The sequence below is a fragment of the Oreochromis niloticus genome, unplaced genomic scaffold (genome assembly GCF_001858045.2).
Source record: "Oreochromis niloticus isolate F11D_XX unplaced genomic scaffold, O_niloticus_UMD_NMBU tig00008494_pilon, whole genome shotgun sequence".
NCBI lineage: Eukaryota > Metazoa > Chordata > Actinopteri > Cichliformes > Cichlidae > Oreochromis > Oreochromis niloticus.
The window spans coordinates 1-21,843 of NW_020329228.1; the positions used below are offsets into that span (position 1 = coordinate 1).

At 43.1% G+C, this 21,843-nt stretch overlaps 2 protein-coding genes and 2 long non-coding RNA genes across 4 annotated transcripts; all 4 read right to left on the minus strand.

Moving 5' to 3' along the window:
* Nucleotides 1-679: 679 nt before the first annotated feature.
* LOC112845671 (tonsoku-like protein) lies at nucleotides 680-1,489 on the minus strand. The gene is made up of 2 exons (XM_025905087.1): nucleotides 1,446-1,489; nucleotides 680-901 (listed from the first exon to the last, which is right to left on the minus strand). Exons 1-2 carry the CDS (start codon nucleotides 1,474-1,476, stop codon nucleotides 705-707), a joined length of 228 nt encoding a protein of 75 aa, XP_025760872.1. The 5' UTR covers nucleotides 1,477-1,489; the 3' UTR covers nucleotides 680-704.
* A 2,683-nt stretch (nucleotides 1,490-4,172) lies between these two features.
* LOC109198522 (uncharacterized) lies at nucleotides 4,173-6,310 on the minus strand. Its single transcript, XR_002059280.2, has 2 exons — nucleotides 6,252-6,310; nucleotides 4,173-4,285 (listed from the first exon to the last, which is right to left on the minus strand). It is a non-coding gene; the product is annotated as an uncharacterized LOC109198522 (long non-coding RNA).
* Nucleotides 6,311-12,208: 5,898 nt separating this feature from the next.
* LOC112845672 (tonsoku-like protein) lies at nucleotides 12,209-13,264 on the minus strand. The gene is made up of 2 exons (XM_025905088.1): nucleotides 13,221-13,264; nucleotides 12,209-12,675 (listed from the first exon to the last, which is right to left on the minus strand). The coding sequence occupies exons 1-2, from the start codon at nucleotides 13,249-13,251 to the stop codon at nucleotides 12,479-12,481; spliced, it is 228 nt and encodes a 75-aa protein (XP_025760873.1). The 5' UTR covers nucleotides 13,252-13,264; the 3' UTR covers nucleotides 12,209-12,478.
* Nucleotides 13,265-15,950: 2,686 nt separating this feature from the next.
* LOC109198521 (uncharacterized) lies at nucleotides 15,951-18,088 on the minus strand. The gene is made up of 2 exons (XR_002059279.2): nucleotides 18,030-18,088; nucleotides 15,951-16,063 (listed from the first exon to the last, which is right to left on the minus strand). It is a non-coding gene; the product is annotated as an uncharacterized LOC109198521 (long non-coding RNA).
* Between the last annotated feature and the right edge of the window lie 3,755 nt (nucleotides 18,089-21,843).

Here is a 21,843-nt window from a genome sequence, read left to right on the forward strand (position 1 = left end):
TTAAGATCCTGGTCTTGACCTACAGAGCTGTGCATGGACTGGCACCTGCCTACATCTTTGATCTGCTACAGCCTTATGTCCCAGCAGGTCTTTGAGGTCATCTGATCTGGGCTTACTTGCTATAAAAAAATACTAAGAGGAGGACTAAGGGTGATAGAGCTTTTGCCACTGTGCCCTAGACTGTGGAACTCTCTCCCCCAAGCATTAAGAACTGTGGACTCAGTAGCTGTTTTTAAAACACAACTCAAAACTCACCTTTTTAAAACTGCTTTTGGTTAATTTTTTGCTGTTTTATTTAGTCTTTTTAAATCTTTTTGACTTGTAATTTTATGTGCAGCACTTTGTGATTCTGTCTTGAAAGGTGCTATATAAATGAAACTTTATTTATTTATTATTTATTTATTAAAAGGACCAATTGCGACACAAAACCTCTCGCACACTAACACAACTCTTTATACAGATACAGAGCTTTACATGTATAAATAAGGCAGACAAAAATGCATAAACACAAGCTATCAACAGATTGTTGGTGGACAGCATGTCACTTTATTTTGGTTTTATCTTGTTTCTTTTGGTGTAGCTCACTAAACAAAATGTTTATAAAATGACCACTTTTATTATGAACACTGGCTCAAAATCCACCGTCAGTGATAAAGAGTAGACATCAGAAGCAAGTTCTGCCGACATCATCACACCTCCCACCCTCAAGTGGAGGTGGCGGAGAGGAGGCACTTGGAGTTTCGGTCGAGAAAGTGTCCGTGTGACTGAGTCCTGTCCCAGCTCTGCTTCAAGGTCTGTCGGTCCAGCTTGTTGAGGGCCTGAGAGCAAAGACGGATATCCTGGACCAGCTCTGACAAACTGTCCAGGTCTTCACTCTCCCAGGGGCCAGAGACCTGACACCCTGCAGGTTAAGCAACAAAGAGACATTTTATTTCATATCCATAATTTCCATTTTTCCCCTATAAATATTTGACATCCAAATGTAGCCTATTAGCTAGCATCCAGTAACGTTTTCTGCTCCATAAAAGGGAAAATTAATTCACAACTAATCGGTTTTTGTTTTTGTTTTTTTATCTTTAAACCACACTTCTATATTGTAATGTCTGTGTGTGTACTCATCAAGCAACACCTCTGTGCATACATACTAAATGTTCAAACTTAGAAATGTGTCAAAAGGAAACAGACGCACAGCAAGACACAAACTGTTGCCAAGTACAACTTTGCACAGGTGATAAAACATCAAATATCATCAAATTGTGAATTAGTGTGAAACGGTGAATCTAAGAATAGGCTCCCAAACAGTCATATCCAGAACAAATTACTTTTAACACATCAATGAGTAAGCAGGCATAGGGATTGGACAGCCTGGTTCTATCACAAGGGCCATAATATATTTGCCACCGCTGAGTTACAGTAAAGAGTAGGGGGCGATAGGCAAGACTTACCTTTACTAGCACTGATGGTTTGGAGCACCATCTCAGCAGCGCCACGGTCGTGCAGCCGAGCCTGCTGATACAACAGCTTCTGCTTCTCCATCTCTTTTCCTTTGTTAGAAAGGTGACACATATCATTGCAGACCATCTAAAAATGAAACTGCTAAAAACTTGAGGAGACTAGTGGAAGATTCAAGACCGATTGATCACCTACTTCAAAACTCTTCACTTCTCCATCGTCATCCTCTTCATCATGGCAACTCTGAAGGAAGGGAGAAAGGTGAAAAAAAGCATACAAACTACAGACTGATTACTTCGGATAGATATAGCCACATCAGCGACGGGAAGTTCCAAAGCACTGAGGCATCAAACTGAGTATTTTCGGTGTCACCATCTTTGTTTTTTTAAACCAGATGTTACGAATGATGGGGAGGGCCGGTATCTGCTGCTTTGTGCAAAGATGAACAAGATGAAACTTGCCAGAGTTCTACAAAATGACCTGCAGAAGGCCCATCCATCCATCTCCCCAAGCAGAGAAGCCCAGACCTCCCTCTCCCCAGCCACCTCCTCCAGCTTGTCCGGGGAAACACCAAGGCGTTCCCAGGCCAGCCGAGAGATATAATCTCTCCAGCGTGTCCTGGGTCTGCCCCGGGGCCATCTCCCGGTGGGACATGCCCGGAAAACCTCACCCAGGAGGCGCCCAGGGGACATCCTTGTCAGATGCCCGAACCACCTCAACTGGCTCCTTTCGATGTGGAGGAGCAGCGGCTCCACTCTGGGCCCCTCCCGAATGGCTGAACTTCTCAGCCTATCTCTAAGGGAGAGGCCAGCCACCCTTCAGAGGAAGCTCATTTCCGCCGCTTGTATTCACATCTCGTTCTTTCGGTCACTACCCACAGCTCGTGACTATAGGTGAGGGTAGATCGAACGGTAAATTAAGGGGCCACTGACATGAATGTCTCTGATCAACAATCAACAAACGACTTTATGATGGTGGCCTGGGGACAGAGCTTCCTCTTGTCAACCCTCTGCTGACTGCCCAGCACCGTCTGGCATTTGCCGTAGAATACCAGAATGGTCCACCACTGGTGCCCTGTGCTTTTCACAGATGATAGCAGGTTCACCCTGAGCACATGTGACAGATGTGAAAGGGTCTAGAGAAGCTGTGGAGAACATTATGCCGCCTGTAACATCGTTCAGTATGACTGGTCTGGGGGAGGCATATCCATGGACAGACGCACAAACCTCTAACAGACTAGGTAATGGCACCCTGACTCCCATTAAGTAATGGGATGAAATCCTTGGACTCACATCAGACCCTATGGTGATGCATTGGATCCTGGGTTCCTCCTGGTGCCTGACAATGCCTGGCCTCATGTGGCTCGAGTATGCATGTAGTTCCTTCGGAATGACAATGCCTGATACCACTAACTGCCCCCCATGCTCGGCTGACATAGATCCAATAAAACACCTCAACTTTTCCAGAAGTTCGGTGATACCCTGGTCCGGATCTGGCAGGAGATCCCCAGGACACCATCCGTCTTCTCATTAGGAGCATGTCTGTCAGATCTTTCTGTCTGTCAGATCCATGCACACTTTGCCTGGCAAAGTGTGCAGTGAGATTGAGTCTCACATGCTTTAATTTTTTATTCGATGTGTAGGTGTTCACCACAAACAGTTTTTTATTTTTTATTTTGGGGAACTTGGTTGATCCTAAAGCTAAACACACCATTCTTTGTGTTTATATATATGTCATGATCCAGGTCAGTGTTCAGTGGTTTTCTGTCCTGGCCTTGCGCTCTGCATCTGCCTTTTGGGGTGGAGCCCTGGTTCAACACCTACACTTCTCCACGCGTTTTCCATCTGTGGCATTCAGCAAGACAGTATTTAAAACCAGTGTTGCCATCAGTTCTTCACCAGTTCGTTTCTTTGTTCATGCCAAGTACTTGATCTCTTTTGTGCCTTTAGCAATCTCGTCAAGTCACCACCTTACTCCTTCCTCTGGACGCTGGTCTCCACAGTCAAATCCCAGCTTCATTCTGCAACTTGCTTCTCTCGACTTAAATTACTCACTGCTCTCACCTGCCTGTCCTCCTGCCTGCTGCTTCCTCTGCATTACTAGAATACAAGGCTGGAACCCAACTCACTCACTCAACACTCAGAGGGCTACCCGCCTCCAGAGCCACCTGCAAGACTCCTCGTCAGAGATTTCCCTGCCACGTATTCATGTCTCACCATAGTTTATTCTGTGATTTCAATAAAACTTGTGAAATCTTATTTCCGCTCTGTATTGTGTCTGCACTTATGTTCACTCCCACGTACTGCTCTCCCGGCCTTGACAGCATGAAGTGTCTGAAGAAATATACCCAGCAGACCCAATTCGGAGTGCAATCACTAAGCAGTGATATATTAACAGTGTCCTAAACCAACAACAACTCTACCATCCAGAAGACTAGTTACTAGTGCAGCTGCTAGTGCTACTGTTAACAGTGCAGCTGCTAACATTTGGTTAATTTGCCACAGTTTGGTGCATCTGTTTTTAATTTCTTTTCCCTCTCTTAGCTTTTCAGGCCACACTAAACTATTCTACACTGAAGGTAGGGGAGGTGCCAGTTGCAATAAGTGATTTGATTAGGCAGTACAGCGCCCTGCAAGTAATCCATCAGCCCAAAAGCATCATCCCTGGTCGATGACATAAACAGCACGCAGAACAATAACAGGTTTTTTTACCGTCTATGCTAAGCCAGCTATGTGAGTTTCAATTCAAAAGTGTTTAGTGTTGGTACTCAGCAACAGATACCTTAGCCATGATGTCTGCGTAGGCCATGTAGAGATGATCCTCATCCAGTTTACTGCAAAAACAAACACATTCACCAAAGTTAGCACAATTATAGCTGTATTAAGGAAAATAATTTTGGTGCACCACTGACTGAAATGACATCTTCTCATTTAACAGTTTTTCATTATTTTGATGAATATTTACATGTTTTATATTTCAGATTCTTTAAAATAGCCGCCCTTTGCTTTGATTACTGCTTTGCACACTCTTGGCATTCTCTCTCCATGAGCTTCATGAGGTGGTCACCTGAAATGGTTTTCCAAAAGTCTTGAAGGAGTTCCCAGAGATGCTGAGCACTTGTTGGTCCTTTTGCCTTCCCTCTGTGCTCCATCTCATCCCAAACCATCTCCATTGGGTTTAGGTCAGGTGACTGTGGAGGCCAGGCCTCCATCACTCTCCTTCTTGGTCAAACAGCCCTCGCACAGCCTGGAGGTGTGTTTGGGCTCATTGTACTGTTGGAAAATAAATGACGGTCCAACTAAACACAAACTGGATGAGATGGCATGTCGCTGCAGGATGCTGTGGCAGCCATGCTGGTTCAGTGTGCCTTCAATTTTGAAAAAAATCCCAGCAATGGTGTCACCACCAAAGCACTCCCACACCATCACACCTCCTCCTCCATGCTTCACAGTGGGAACCGTGCATGTGGAGACCATCCGTTCACCTTTTCTGCGTCACACAAAGACACGGTGGGTGGAATCAAAGATCTCAGATTTGGACTCATCAGACCACAGCACAGATTTCCACTGGTCTAATGTCCACTCCTTGTGTTTCTTGGCCCAAACAAATCTCTTCTGCTTGTTGCTTTTCCTTAGTCGTGGTTTCTTAGCAGCTATTTGACCATAAAGGCCTGATTCACACACTCTGAACAGTTGATGTAGAGATGTGTCTGCTACTGGAGCTCTGTGTGGCATCTATCTGGGCTCTAATCTGAGCTGCTGTTAACTTGCGATTTCTGAGCCTCGGGACTCGGATGAATGTATCCTCAGCAGCAGAGGTGACTCTTGGTCTTCCTTTCCTGGGGCGGTCCAGTTTTGTCATAGCGTTTTTTCCTGACTGCACTTGGGGACACATTCAGAGTTTTAGCAATTTCCCAGACTGACTGATGGGCTGTCATTTCTCTTTACTTACCTCATTGGTTGTTGCCATATTATAAATTAATACAGTTGTCAAACAGGGCTGTCAGCTGTGTACCAACCTGACTTCTGCACAACACACCTGATGGTCCCAACCCCATTAAGAAGGCAAGAAACTCCACAAATGAACCCTGACAGGCACACCTGTGAAATGAAACCATTTCAGGTGACTACATCACGAAGCTCCTTGAGATAGATGTGCTTGAAGCTGTTGTCCTGTGAGCTGCCTATCACACAAGCTGTTAACTCTCAGAACCTTGTCCTGTGATTCAGTCGTGTCTTTGGGTCTGCAGACCTCTTCCTGTCACAGTTTGTTTCTCAGTGCGTTTGATGGTGAAGGAAACTGTACTCACTGACACTTTGACTTTCTTTGTCAGGACAGACCTACATTTTTAAGTGTTATGATGGTCTCTCTCTCTTCCACTGTTAATGGTCTTTTTCTCACCATTTTTGTAGCAACACACTACTTACTGCAGTACAGTACTGTTCAGCTGATGCTCACAAGGGTATGGCACCAACACTGCTTTATGCAGACAGAGGGGGTTGGAATTAATCCAAGTTGGAACACCTGTAGGAATTAGTAGCAGCAGCTTTCAAGGCTTGATCAACCTTCACTGCTGCAGAACAGCTTTGAATTGTTAACCCATGTTGTGTCCCTGAAAAAGGCCTTTTGGTATAATTCTGAAATGTACATTATTTTTCAGTTTTGGGTAACCTAACCTCTGGCAGCTCACCACTTACCTTTGTACCATTTCAAGCTATTCATTGGACTTTAACGACATGAACTGCAACAAATAACTGGAAAAATAGGGACTTTTAACAGGTAGTGTGTAAAATACACACCATTTTTCTGTTAGGGCTGTTCTGCTGAACAGCTGGATGAGCTGATGCAGGGGATCTATGTGTTTGTGTTTCTGCCCCTCCTCTTCCTCAGATGGCTCCTGTTCACCTGGTTTCTGAAATCAACACACATTCACAAAGTGCTAAAACTCTGCTATACACTGAAGAAATTAACACATAATTTGCCTTCAAAACAAGCAAAAATTCCAGAGTAGTCAGAAGAATTCCACTCGTTTTGTTTTTTTTAAATGAAATGAACTTACAGCGAGGTCTTCTATGAGTTTATCTTCAAAGTAGTGCTCCTCTGTCTCCATCCAGGACTTTTCATAGCCCTGCAGGAACAAGTTTACAGCCCGGTGCCTAGTATGAGAGAGATACATGGATGACTAATAACTGTTTATCTACCCATCTTCTGCTGCTTATAAAGGGCTGCACTGTAGGTGCAACATATATCCACAACCTTTCCTCACTAGCCCGAGGTGTGGCTGTAGATGAGGGTGGGAAAATAATAAAGTGCAGAATTTTAAATATTTCTTCTTCATTTTACATGTGTGTGTGTTTGAGAACATACCTTGGCAAGTTATAGAGTGGTGCCATCCTGAAGCAAGCGACGACATCTCTCTTCCTCTGTTTTGAAAGCAGTTTGTGCCACACAGCCTTCTTACTGCGCTGAGGATGCTCCACCTGAAGACACAAACTGAACCACTCAGTATACTAGATATTTAGTTGGTGTACCTTACCATCTGGAAGCCATATTATCCTGGAGAAGTATGTGGTCAGCTTTAATGAAGACCAATCAGCTAGTTTAAGAGGACCGTGGGGTACCTTAAAGCTATACTCTCTACGTTGGCACAAAAATGCGCAAAATCAACTCACACTTGAATATATAGACCTGCTCCAGGTGGAAGAGGACATGACCAATATCCAGGATTCTCTCCACAGTCTTCTCTGGGTCAGTAGTATCCTCATAGTGGTTTGGGAGGTCTCTGTACAGAGCCATCTGCCAACGAATTGCTGGGTCCTCTGACTTTGTAAGACACACAGAGGAAATGCATGACTCTATTGGCCCATTCACAAGGTTAAGCACCTTTGTGAATATATAAATATATAGTACCAACCAACATCTACCAACTGGTTTACATCTGTCTCGACTTTAACAAAACAAAAGCCAAAACACAGAAACACCACATGTAAAGCTCATGATTCAGTAGCTTGTATAACTACCTTGCTGGCAATAACTTGAATTGGTTGTTTTTTTGTATGACTTCGTAAGTCTTTAAAATCATTGTGGCAGAATTTTGGCCCACCCTTGTTTATAACGTTGCTTCAGTTGATTTAGGTTTGAAGCCATTCATTTACGCACAGCACTCTTAAGGTCCTGCTACTTTCAGTATTTCAGTCACTCTATAACTTCAGATTCAGTTCTTTCTCCTGCTGGTGTGTTTGGGATCATTGTCCTGTTTCCTGACCCAGTGTGGGTGAAGCTTTAGCTGTCAAGTAGATGGCTTCACATATGACTCTGGAATATACAGTGTATCAAAAATAAATCATACACTTTCAAAAGGCTGTATTTTAAGCTTACACTAAATTTAAAATACATGGCTGAATATAAAGTTTTACATACAAAATGTTCAATGTTTATGAATAATCAATGAAATACGTCATCCCATAGTTCACTGTAGTCACTGCAGCCACTGCTGTTGTAATGCAATTGTTCCGGGTGAATGGCTGCAGAATGAAAGCACTTTGAAATCGAATGATTCTTTTTGATACAGCCTGTACTCTCCCGTACAGACGAGTTTAGTGATGTTAGTGGGATAGGGGCTATGTGGAGTGATAGAGTTCCTTCAATCACTTGTTGACAGATTGAATTTCCTATTCTATATCTTTCGGATAACCTATGATATCACTGTGAAGTAGCCTTATTTATCTTATGGACATAAAGGTTCATCAGTTCGTTTAGGTCCTCTTACTCTAGATTTGTGTGAAATTTAAACTGAATCTGAGTACTTGACTCTAAATTTTGCGAGTTTGCCCACCGACCATCAAAATCGAATCACTTCATCCTTGTGCCAGATTTGAAGAATTTCTCTTAAACCAGTCCTTTGACATTACTTTCACAAGAATAAGATAAACTGACAACAACCTGACACCATGGCAAAATCTAAGCCCAGAGGCATAATGTGTAAGTATACTTTAAGTAACTTGTGTCCTTTTCTTACCTTTCCTTGTAAATGTAGGTTGTTCCTGATGACCTCTCGAACTTCGTCCTCTGTGTCTTTCTGCAAAAGAATTATTAACTTCGATCAAACAACAGGTATTCTGTGACCTACAAAATCCTATCAAAGATGTCATGAGCAAAAAATATTTATTCAGTAATTAGTAATGAAAATTTTACAAAGCTAAGGCAGAGTTATTTTGCTGTTACTAAAGGTTTACCTCAGGAATACCAATACTGCAAATAATTGATTGTTATTGTCATACACCTCACCCCAACCAGTCATGGTAGATTTTTAAAAACAAATAGACATGTAAACATTATATCAAGCAAATATAGAATAGAATAGAACAGAATAGCTTTTTATTGTCACTGTTACAAGAACAGTGAAAGGCAGTTTGGCATCTCTCCGTGTGTGTAGAGTACACAATAGCGAATGTATTTACACAATAACAGACAAATTTACATTTACACAAGAAAAGATATGGTTGGTGCACCAGTTATTGGTCGTGTCCAAATTCATGGGCTGCATCCTCCTGAGGACCCGGCCTGAGCGGTCTACGTGGGCCGGGTCCTCAGAAGGTCGGGTAGGCCGGAAGTAAATGGCTGGGGAAATTGGACGGTCTAGCCTTCTGGTTAGCGTCACCGCTGTCTCGGTGGAGTTGAATAAACTCGGCCGCCTGCTCCTTGCTATCTAAATTATAACAGGACGCTGGCGTAAACTGTCGACCATCTCACACTTTTGTTTAATTGGTTTTCTGTTTGACGTTTAGTCAGCTGTGAGAAAACCAAGGAGGAACCCACCCGGGGGATTAATAAAGTTTTATTTTATCTAATCTAATCTAATCACTTTAATCTCAGCCAAACCGATTTACTGACGAACAAATAAAACACTGAAAAAAGCCAAACAATATCATTTCTAGCTTGTCTAAGTGACTTACGTTTAACCAGAGTAGCGAAAGTCCGCGGTGATCTGAAAATGACGTGCCGGGAGTTGTGCCGTTCTCGGCGGCTTCAGTGGCCCTGGAGCTCCCGGCTAGCTATCGAGCTAAAAAAAAAAAAAAAAAAAAAAAAAAAAGAAGAAGATAAATATACCAGAATTGCGCCCATTCCATTGGCCGCCCTCGTGGCTCATGGGAAAGTGACAGGCCCTATGGCGGAGATTGAAGACAGGGGGCAGTGGTTCGAATCCCATGCGGACCATTTGTTGGGGATACATACCAAACAAACAATAATAGTCCCTGGCTCTGAAATTCACCTGCTACGCTTGCTTAGAAGCCTACAGGCGAGCCTATAGACGGGCTCTCTCTGCCTTTTTACCGCTGTCCCAAAATCCCTCAACTTTTACCTCAATATTGCTTCTTAGCCTTGCTACCCACCGCCAAACACGCCAGGCATTGTCGCTTTCTCAATCTCTTCTTCACGTCTGAACAAACGCTCAATTTTGCCTTCATTAACACAAATTATACATCAAAACGTAGGTATTTTTCTTGCCTTTCACAAAATGCCACCGTCATTATCGCAGGAGTTGCCGTTTTCTCGCAAATGGCCTCCAAGCAACACAAAGTCAGAAACGTCCCCATTTAAAGTCTATGGAGACTTCAGTGAAAATGACAGCTGGAATTCTGTAACGGAGGCGTTTTCAACTCCTCATATCTCCTAGATGTATTTTTCCTTATAGACCTGGAAATCGCCTTGATTTTTTTTTCTTTTTTTAATTAAAGCCTGCTGATTGTTACAGTGAAGGAATGATGTTGACAGGCCGTGTATTTTTGGTGTTACAGAACATTTTTGTAATCCTATAATATATTATAGGGCAGGCTGAACGCGCTTTGGGAGCGGGAGACCCGGGTTGAAAACTAGCCAGTGGCAGTATCGATTATCTTTCCCTAATTCACTTTATAATTACAAATTGTCAACACTTGAACATTCCCACGTGTGTTCTGATCAAAACAGTGCAAGAATGAGCTCTTTAGCTTTTGATTTACAACTTATCCACATTTCTTTGCGGACAATCCTGCATGTCACAAATAAATGACACAAAGCTCATCTGTGGCTGTGCACCATTCGTGGTGCGTTGGCTCCCTCTACTGGTACGCGCCTCATTCAAATGTCGCCGCACATTTAAAATTGCAGGGTGTCTTTACACTGTCATAGCTCCTAGATAGATTTCTTCAGAGACCTGAAAATCGCTGTGATTATTCACCATAGCCTGCTGATTCTTACAGTGAAAGAACAATGTCAACGTATAGCATCGTTGGTTACTTTAATTGTGTTTGTGTTTTTTTAAATCAAATCCTACAAAATATAATAAGCAACTTATGGCAGCTCTAGATAAACATGGCATTTACGATAAGTTTCAGTCCGGTTTTCGTCAGTTTCATTCCACGGAGACAGCTCTTCTTAGGGTCTCAAGTGATATCTTGATGGATAATGATGCAGGAAAATGCTCTGTTCTACTCATGTTGGACCTCACATCAGCTTTCGACACAGCTGACCATCACATCCTCATTGAAAGGCTGAAAAAATGGGTTGGTGTATCTGGAACTGCATTAGAGTGGTTCTCCTCTTATCTCCATCACCGATCCTTTTCTGTGGCAGTCTCCGATTTTAGGTCATCCTCTACCTCCCTTACTTATGGTGTCCCTCAAGGGTCAGTTTTGGGGCCTTTATTGTTTTTAATTTATCTTCTTCCCCTCCAGCATATAATGGGCTCTTTTGAGGACATTTCTTATCATTGTTATGCTGATGATATTCAGTTGTACATTTCTTTTATGCCCGAGGATTTATCTAAGCTTCAGCGTCTGAATGATTGCTTAGATTTGATCAAACGTAGGACGGCTGCAAATTTCCTCCAGCTCAACGAGGGGAAAACCAAAGTCCTCGTATGCGCCCCTGATAGATTCCTATCGCAGATAGTGAAAGCCCTTGGTCCTCCCTCACTCTATGTTAAATCCTCTGTCAGGAATTTAGGTGTCACCTTTGACTCCAGTTTCACATTGGATGGGCATGTGAAATCTCTGGTTCGGTCTTGTTTTTATCATTCAAGAAATGTGGCTAGGCTAAGCCCGAATTTATCTCGATCTGAACTGGAGATTGCTATACATGCATTTATCTCGTCACGCTTGGATTATTGCAATTCGCTGTTTATGTGTCTTAGCAAAGGTTCTCTGGATCGTCTGCAGGTTGTGCAAAACGCTGCAGCTAGGCTTTTGACAAAATCCTCCAAGTACTCACATGTGACACCGTTGTTATCTCAGTTACACTGGCTTCCTGTTAAATTTAGAGTCGATTTTAAGATCCTGGTCTTGACCTACAGAGCTGTGCATGGACTGGCACCTGCCTACATCTTTGATCTGCTACAGCCTTATGTCCCCAGCAGGTCTTTGAGGTCATCTGATCTGGGCTTACTTGCTATAAAAAAATACTAAGAGGAGGACTAAGGGTGATAGAGCTTTTGCCACTGTGGCCCCTAGACTGTGGAACTCTCTCCCCCAAGCATTAAGAACTGTGGACTCAGTAGCTGTTTTTAAAACACAACTCAAAACTCACCTTTTTAAAACTGCTTTTGGTTAATTTTTTGCCTGTTTTATTTAGTCTTTTTAAATCTTTTTATGACTTGTAATTTTATGTGCAGCACTTTGTGATTCTGTCTTGAAAGGTGCTATATAAATGAAACTTTATTTATTTATTATTTATTTATTAAAACAGGACCAATTGCGACACAAAACCTCTCGCACACTAACACAAACTCTTTATACAGATACAGAGCTTTACATGTATAAATAAGGCAGACAAAAATGCATAAAACACAAGCTATCAACAGATTGTTGGTGGACAGCATGTCACTTTATTTTGGTTTTATCTTGTTTCTTTTTGGTGTAGCCTCACTAAACAAAATGTTTATAAAAATGACCACTTTTATTATGAACACTGGCTCAAAATCCACCGTCAGTGATAAAGAGTAGACATCAGAAGCAAAGTTCTGCCGACATCATCACACCTCCCACCCTCAAGTGGAGGTGGCGGAGAGGAGGCACTTGGAGTTTCGGTCGAGAAAGTGTCCGTGTGACTGAGTCCTGTCCCAGCTCTGCTTCAAGGTCTGTCGGTCCAGCTTGTTGAGGGCCTGAGAGCAAAGACGGATATCCTGGACCAGCTCTGACAAACTGTCCAGGTCTTCACTCTCCCAGGGGCCAGAGACCTGACACCCTGCAGGTTAAGCAACAAAGAGACATTTTATTTCATATCCATAATTTCCATTTTTCCCCCTATAAATATTTGACATCCAAATGTAGCCTATTAGCTAGCATCCAGTAACGTTTTCTGCTCCATAAAAGGGAAAATTAATTCACAACTAATCGTTTTTGTTTTTGTTTTTTTATCTTTAAACCACACTTCTATATTGTAATGTCTGTGTGTGTACTCATCAAGCAACACCTCTGTGCATACATACTAAATGTTCAAACTTAGAAATGTGTCAAAAGGAAACAGACGCACAGCAAGACACAAACTGTTGCCAAGTACAACTTTGCACAGGTGATAAAAACATCAAATATCATCAAATTGTGAATTAGTGTGAAACGGTGAATCTAAGAATAGGCTCCCAAACAGTCATATCCAGAACAAATTACTTTTAACACATCAATGAGTAAGCAGGCATAGGGATTGGACAGCCTGGTTCTATCACAAGGGCCATAATATATTTGCCACCGCTGAGTTACAGTAAAGAGTAGGGGGCGATAGGCAAGACTTACCTTTACTAGCACTGATGGTTTGGAGCACCATCTCAGCAGCGCCACGGTCGTGCAGCCGAGCCTGCTGATACAACAGCTTCTGCTTCTCCATCTCTTTTTCCTTTGTTAGAAAGGTGACACATATCATTGCAGACCATCTAAAAATGAAACTGCTAAAAACTTGAGGAGACTAGTGGAAGATTCAAGACCGATTGATCACCTACTTCAAAACTCTTCACTTCTCCATCGTCATCCTCTTCATCATGGCAACTCTGAAGGAAGGGAGAAAGGTGAAAAAAAGCATACAAACTACAGACTGATTACTTCGGATAGATATAGCCACATCAGCGACGGGAAGTTCCAAAGCACTGAGGCATCAAACTGAGTATTTTCGGTGTCACCATCTTTGTTTTTTTAAACCAGATGTTACGAATGATGGGGAGGGCCGGTATCTGCTGCTTTGTGCAAAGATGAACAAGATGAAACTTGCCAGAGTTCTACAAAATGACCTGCAGAAGGCCCATCCATCCATCTCCCCAAGCAGAGAAGCCCAGACCTCCCTCTCCCCAGCCACCTCCTCCAGCTTGTCCGGGGAAACACCAAGGCGTTCCCAGGCCAGCCGAGAGATATAATCTCTCCAGCGTGTCCTGGGTCTGCCCCGGGGCCATCTCCCGGTGGGACATGCCCGGAAAACCTCACCCAGGAGGCGCCCAGGGGACATCCTTGTCAGATGCCCGAACCACCTCAACTGGCTCCTTTCGATGTGGAGGAGCAGCGGCTCCACTCTGGGCCCCTCCCGAATGGCTGAACTTCTCAGCCTATCTCTAAGGGAGAGGCCAGCCACCCTTCAGAGGAAGCTCATTTCCGCCGCTTGTATTCACAATCTCGTTCTTTCGGTCACTACCCACAGCTCGTGACTATAGGTGAGGGTAGATCGAACGGTAAATTAAGGGGCCACTGACATGAATGTCTCTGATCAACAATCAACAAACGACTTTATGATGGTGGCCTGGGGACAGAGCTTCCTCTTGTCAACCCTCTGCTGACTGCCCAGCACCGTCTGGCATTTGCCGTAGAATACCAGAATGGTCCACCACTGGTGCCCTGTGCTTTTCACAGATGATAGCAGGTTCACCCTGAGCACATGTGACAGATGTGAAAGGGTCTAGAGAAGCTGTGGAGAACATTATGCCGCCTGTAACATCGTTCAGTATGACTGGTCTGGGGGAGGCATATCCATGGACAGACGCACAAACCTCTAACAGACTAGGTAATGGCACCCTGACTCCCATTAAGTAATGGGATGAAATCCTTGGACTCACATCAGACCCTATGGTGATGCATTGGATCCTGGGTTCCTCCTGGTGCCTGACAATGCCTGGCCTCATGTGGCTCGAGTATGCATGTAGTTCCTTCGGAATGACAATGCCTGATACCACTAACTGCCCCCCATGCTCGGCTGACATAGATCCAATAAAACACCTCAACTTTTCCAGAAGTTCGGTGATACCCTGGTCCGGATCTGGCAGGAGATCCCCCAGGACACCATCCGTCTTCTCATTAGGAGCATGTCTGTCAGATCTTTCTGTCTGTCAGATCCATGCACACTTTGCCTGGCAAAGTGTGCAGTGAGATTGAGTCTCACATGCTTTAATTTTTTATTCGATGTGTAGGTGTTCACCACAAACAGTTTTTTATTTTTTATTTTGGGGAACTTGGTTGATCCTAAAGCTAAACACACCATTCTTTGTGTTTATATATATGTCATGATCCAGGTCAGTGTTCAGTGGTTTTCTGTCCTGGCCTTGCGCTCTGCATCTGCCTTTTGGGGTGGAGCCCTGGTTCAACACCTACACTTCTCCACGCGTTTTCCATCTGTGGCATTCAGCAAGACAGTATTTAAAACCAGTGTTGCCATCAGTTCTTCACCAGTTCGTTTCTTTGTTCATGCCAAGTACTTGATCTCTTTTGTGCCTTTAGCAATCTCGTCAAGTCACCACCTTACTCCTTCCTCTGGACGCTGGTCTCCACAGTCAAATCCCAGCTTCATTCTGCAACTTGCTTCTCTCGACTTAAATTACTCACTGCTCTCACCTGCCTGTCCTCCTGCCTGCTGCTTCCTCTGCATTACTAGAATACAAGGCTGGAACCCAACTCACTCACTCAACACTCAGAGGGCTACCCGCCTCCAGAGCCACCTGCAAGACTCCTCGTCAGAGATTTCCCTGCCACGTATTCATGTCTCACCATAGTTTATTCTGTGATTTCAATAAAACTTGTGAAATCTTATTTCCGCTCTGTATTGTGTCTGCACTTATGTTCACTCCCACGTACTGCTCTCCCGGCCTTGACAGCATGAAGTGTCTGAAGAAATATACCCAGCAGACCCAATTCGGAGTGCAATCACTAAGCAGTGATATATTAACAGTGTCCTAAACCAACAACAACTCTACCATCCAGAAGACTAGTTACTAGTGCAGCTGCTAGTGCTACTGTTAACAGTGCAGCTGCTAACATTTGGTTAATTTGCCACAGTTTGGTGCATCTGTTTTTAATTTCTTTTCCCTCTCTTAGCTTTTCAGGCCACACTAAACTATTCTACACTGAAGGTAGGGGAGGTGCCAGTTGCAATAAGTGATTTGATTAGGCAGTACAGCGCCCTGCAAGTAATCCATCAGCCCAAAAGCATCATCCCTGGTCGATGACATAAACAGCACGCAGAACAATAACAGGTTTTTTTACCGTCTATGCTAAGCCAGCTATGTGAGTTTCAATTCAAAAGTGTTTAGTGTTGGTACTCAGCAACAGATACCTTAGCCATGATGTCTGCGTAGGCCATGTAGAGATGATCCTCATCCAGTTTACTGCAAAAACAAACACATTCACCAAAGTTAGCACAATTATAGCTGTATTAAGGAAAATAATTTTGGTGCACCACTGACTGAAATGACATCTTCTCATTTAACAGTTTTTCATTATTTTGATGAATATTTACATGTTTTATATTTCAGATTCTTTAAAATAGCCGCCCTTTGCTTTGATTACTGCTTTGCACACTCTTGGCATTCTCTCTCCATGAGCTTCATGAGGTGGTCACCTGAAATGGTTTTCCAAAAGTCTTGAAGGAGTTCCCAGAGATGCTGAGCACTTGTTGGTCCTTTTGCCTTCCCTCTGTGCTCCATCTCATCCCAAACCATCTCCATTGGGTTTAGGTCAGGTGACTGTGGAGGCCAGGCCTCCATCACTCTCCTTCTTGGTCAAACAGCCCTCGCACAGCCTGGAGGTGTGTTTGGGCTCATTGTACTGTTGGAAAATAAATGACGGTCCAACTAAACACAAACTGGATGAGATGGCATGTCGCTGCAGGATGCTGTGGCAGCCATGCTGGTTCAGTGTGCCTTCAATTTTGAAAAAAATCCCAGCAATGGTGTCACCACCAAAGCACTCCCACACCATCACACCTCCTCCTCCATGCTTCACAGTGGGAACCGTGCATGTGGAGACCATCCGTTCACCTTTTCTGCGTCACACAAAGACACGGTGGGTGGAATCAAAGATCTCAGATTTGGACTCATCAGACCACAGCACAGATTTCCACTGGTCTAATGTCCACTCCTTGTGTTTCTTGGCCCAAACAAATCTCTTCTGCTTGTTGCTTTTCCTTAGTCGTGGTTTCTTAGCAGCTATTTGACCATAAAGGCCTGATTCACACACTCTGAACAGTTGATGTAGAGATGTGTCTGCTACTGGAGCTCTGTGTGGCATCTATCTGGGCTCTAATCTGAGCTGCTGTTAACTTGCGATTTCTGAGCCTCGGGACTCGGATGAATGTATCCTCAGCAGCAGAGGTGACTCTTGGTCTTCCTTTCCTGGGGCGGTCCAGTTTTGTCATAGCGTTTTTTCCTGACTGCACTTGGGGACACATTCAGAGTTTTAGCAATTTCCCAGACTGACTGATGGGCTGTCATTTCTCTTTACTTACCTCATTGGTTGTTGCCATATTATAAATTAATACAGTTGTCAAACAGGGCTGTCAGCTGTGTACCAACCTGACTTCTGCACAACACACCTGATGGTCCCAACCCCATTAAGAAGGCAAGAAACTCCACAAATGAACCCTGACAGGCACACCTGTGAAATGAAACCATTTCAGGTGACTACATCACGAAGCTCCTTGAGATAGATGTGCTTGAAGCTGTTGTCCTGTGAGCTGCCTATCACACAAGCTGTTAACTCTCAGAACCTTGTCCTGTGATTCAGTCGTGTCTTTGGGTCTGCAGACCTCTTCCTGTCACAGTTTGTTTCTCAGTGCGTTTGATGGTGAAGGAAACTGTACTCACTGACACTTTGACTTTCTTTGTCAGGACAGACCTACATTTTTAAGTGTTATGATGGTCTCTCTCTCTTCCACTGTTAATGGTCTTTTTCTCACCATTTTTGTAGCAACACACTACTTACTGCAGTACAGTACTGTTCAGCTGATGCTCACAAGGGTATGGCACCAACACTGCTTTATGCAGACAGAGGGGGTTGGAATTAATCCAAGTTGGAACACCTGTAGGAATTAGTAGCAGCAGCTTTCAAGGCTTGATCAACCTTCACTGCTGCAGAACAGCTTTGAATTGTTAACCCATGTTGTGTCCCTGAAAAAGGCCTTTTGGTATAATTCTGAAATGTACATTATTTTTCAGTTTTGGGTAACCTAACCTCTGGCAGCTCACCACTTACCTTTGTACCATTTCAAGCTATTCATTGGACTTTAACGACATGAACTGCAACAAATAACTGGAAAAATAGGGACTTTTAACAGGTAGTGTGTAAAATACACACCATTTTTCTGTTAGGGCTGTTCTGCTGAACAGCTGGATGAGCTGATGCAGGGGATCTATGTGTTTGTGTTTCTGCCCCTCCTCTTCCTCAGATGGCTCCTGTTCACCTGGTTTCTGAAATCAACACACATTCACAAAGTGCTAAAACTCTGCTATACACTGAAGAAATTAACACATAATTTGCCTTCAAAACAAGCAAAAATTCCAGAGTAGTCAGAAGAATTCCACTCGTTTTGTTTTTTTTAAATGAAATGAACTTACAGCGAGGTCTTCTATGAGTTTATCTTCAAAGTAGTGCTCCTCTGTCTCCATCCAGGACTTTTCATAGCCCTGCAGGAACAAGTTTACAGCCCGGTGCCTAGTATGAGAGAGATACATGGATGACTAATAACTGTTTATCTACCCATCTTCTGCTGCTTATAAAGGGCTGCACTGTAGGTGCAACATATATCCACAACCTTTCCTCACTAGCCCGAGGTGTGGCTGTAGATGAGGGTGGGAAAATAATAAAGTGCAGAATTTTAAATATTTCTTCTTCATTTTACATGTGTGTGTGTTTGAGAACATACCTTGGCAAGTTATAGAGTGGTGCCATCCTGAAGCAAGCGACGACATCTCTCTTCCTCTGTTTTGAAAGCAGTTTGTGCCACACAGCCTTCTTACTGCGCTGAGGATGCTCCACCTGAAGACACAAACTGAACCACTCAGTATACTAGATATTTAGTTGGTGTACCTTACCATCTGGAAGCCATATTATCCTGGAGAAGTATGTGGTCAGCTTTAATGAAGACCAATCAGCTAGTTTAAGAGGACCGTGGGGTACCTTAAAGCTATACTCTCTACGTTGGCACAAAAATGCGCAAAATCAACTCAAACTTGAATATATAGACCTGCTCCAGGTGGAAGAGGACATGACCAATATCCAGGATTCTCTCCACAGTCTTCTCTGGGTCAGTAGTATCCTCATAGTGGTTTGGGAGGTCTCTGTACAGAGCCATCTGCCAACGAATTGCTGGGTCCTCTGACTTTGTAAGACACACAGAGGAAATGCATGACTCTATTGGCCCATTCACAAGGTTAAGCACCTTTGTGAATATATAAATATATAGTACCAACCAACATCTACCAACTGGTTTACATCTGTCTCGACTTTAACAAAACAAAAGCCAAAACACAGAAACACCACATGTAAAGCTCATGATTCAGTAGCTTGTATAACTACCTTGCTGGCAATAACTTGAATTGGTTGTTTTTTTGTATGACTTCGTAAGTCTTTAAAATCATTGTGGCAGAATTTTGGCCCACCCTTGTTTATAACGTTGCTTCAGTTGATTTAGGTTTGAAGCCATTCATTTACGCACAGCACTCTTAAGGTCCTGCTACTTTCAGTATTTCAGTCACTCTATAACTTCAGATTCAGTTCTTTCTCCTGCTGGTGTGTTTGGGATCATTGTCCTGTTTCCTGACCCAGTGTGGGTGAAGCTTTAGCTGTCAAGTAGATGGCTTCACATATGACTCTGGAATATACAGTGTATCAAAAATAAATCATACACTTTCAAAAGGCTGTATTTTAAGCTTACACTAAATTTAAAATACATGGCTGAATATAAAGTTTTACATACAAAATGTTCAATGTTTATGAATAATCAATGAAATACGTCATCCCATAGTTCACTGTAGTCACTGCAGCCACTGCTGTTGTAATGCAATTGTTCCGGGTGAATGGCTGCAGAATGAAAGCACTTTGAAATCGAATGATTCTTTTTGATACAGCCTGTACTCTCCCGTACAGACGAGTTTAGTGATGTTAGTGGGATAGGGGCTATGTGGAGTGATAGAGTTCCTTCAATCACTTGTTGACAGATTGAATTTCCTATTCTATATCTTTCGGATAACCTATGATATCACTGTGAAGTAGCCTTATTTATCTTATGGACATAAAGGTTCATCAGTTCGTTTAGGTCCTCTTACTCTAGATTTGTGTGAAATTTAAACTGAATCTGAGTACTTGACTCTAAATTTTGCGAGTTTGCCCACCGACCATCAAAATCGAATCACTTCATCCTTGTGCCAGATTTGAAGAATTTCTCTTAAACCAGTCCTTTGACATTACTTTCACAAGAATAAGATAAACTGACAACAACCTGACACCATGGCAAAATCTAAGCCCAGAGGCATAATGTGTAAGTATACTTTAAGTAACTTGTGTCCTTTTCTTACCTTTCCTTGTAAATGTAGGTTGTTCCTGATGACCTCTCGAACTTCGTCCTCTGTGTCTTTCTGCAAAAGAATTATTAACTTCGATCAAACAACAGGTATTCTGTGACCTACAAAATCCTATCAAAGATGTCATGAGCAAAAAATATTTATTCAGTAATTAGTAATGAAAATTTTACAAAGCTAAGGCAGAGTTATTTTGCTGTTACTAAAGGTTACCTCAGGAATACCAATACTGCAAATAATTGATTGTTATTGTCATACACCTCACCCCAACCAGTCATGGTAGATTTTTAAAAACAAATAGACATGTAAACATTATATCAAGCAAATATAGAATAGAATAGAACAGAATAGCTTTTTATTGTCACTGTTACAAGAACAGTGAAAGGCAGTTTGGCATCTCTCCGTGTGTGTAGAGTACACAATAGCGAATGTATTTACACAATAACAGACAAATTTACATTTACACAAGAAAAGATATGGTTGGTGCACCAGTTATTGGTCGTGTCCAAATTCATGGGCTGCATCCTCCTGAGGACCCGGCCTGAGCGGTCTACGTGGGCCGGGTCCTCAGAAGGTCGGGTAGGCCGGAAGTAAATGGCTGGGGAAATTGGACGGTCTAGCCTTCTGGTTAGCGTCACCGCTGTCTCGGTGGAGTTGAATAAACTCGGCCGCCTGCTCCTTGCTATCTAAATTATAACAGGACGCTGGCGTAAACTGTCGACCATCTCACACTTTTGTTTAATTGGTTTTCTGTTTGACGTTTAGTCAGCTGTGAGAAAACCAAGGAGGAACCCACCCGGGGGATTAATAAAGTTTTATTTTATCTAATCTAATCTAATCACTTTAATCTCAGCCAAACCGATTTACTGACGAACAAATAAACACTGAAAAAAGCCAAACAATATCATTTCTAGCTTGTCTAAGTGACTTACGTTTAACCAGAGTAGCGAAAGTCCGCGGTGATCTGAAAATGACGTGCCGGGAGTTGTGCCGTTCTCGGCGGCTTCAGTGGCCCTGGAGCTCCCGGCTAGCTATCGAGCTAAAAAAAAAAAAAAAAAAAAAAAAAAAGAAGAAGATAAATATACCAGAATTGCGCCCATTCCATTGGCCGCCCTCGTGGCTCATGGGAAAGTGACAGGCCCTATGGCGGAGATTGAAGACAGGGGCAGTGGTTCGAATCCCATGCGGACCATTTGTTGGGGATACATACCAAACAAACAATAATAGTCCCTGGCTCTGAAATTCACCTGCTACGCTTGCTTAGAAGCCTACAGGCGAGCCTATAGACGGGCTCTCTCTGCCTTTTTACCGCTGTCCCAAAATCCCTCAACTTTTACCTCAATATTGCTTCTTAGCCTTGCTACCCACCGCCAAACACGCCAGGCATTGTCGCTTCTCAATCCTCTTCACGTCTGAACAACGCTCAATTTGCCTCATTAACACAATTATACATCAAAACGTAGGATTTTCTTGCCTTTCACAAAATGCACCGTCATTATCGCAGGAGTTGCCGTTTTCTCGCAAATGGCCTCCAAGCAACACAAAGTCAGAAACGTCCCCATTTAAAGTCTATGGAGACTTCAGTGAAAATG

Excerpts from the sequence above, each read along its gene's own strand:
- LOC112845671 (XM_025905087.1), bottom strand. The coding sequence starts at position 1,476 with ATGGTGCTCCAAACCATCAGTGCTAGTAAAG. Across the intron at positions 902-1,445 it reads AACCATCAGTGCTAGTAAAG|GGTGTCAGGTCTCTGGCCCC; the intron begins GTAAGTCTTGCC and ends CTTAACCTGCAG.
- LOC112845672 (XM_025905088.1), bottom strand. The coding sequence starts at position 13,251 with ATGGTGCTCCAAACCATCAGTGCTAGTAAAG. Across the intron at positions 12,676-13,220 it reads AACCATCAGTGCTAGTAAAG|GGTGTCAGGTCTCTGGCCCC; the intron begins GTAAGTCTTGCC and ends CTTAACCTGCAG.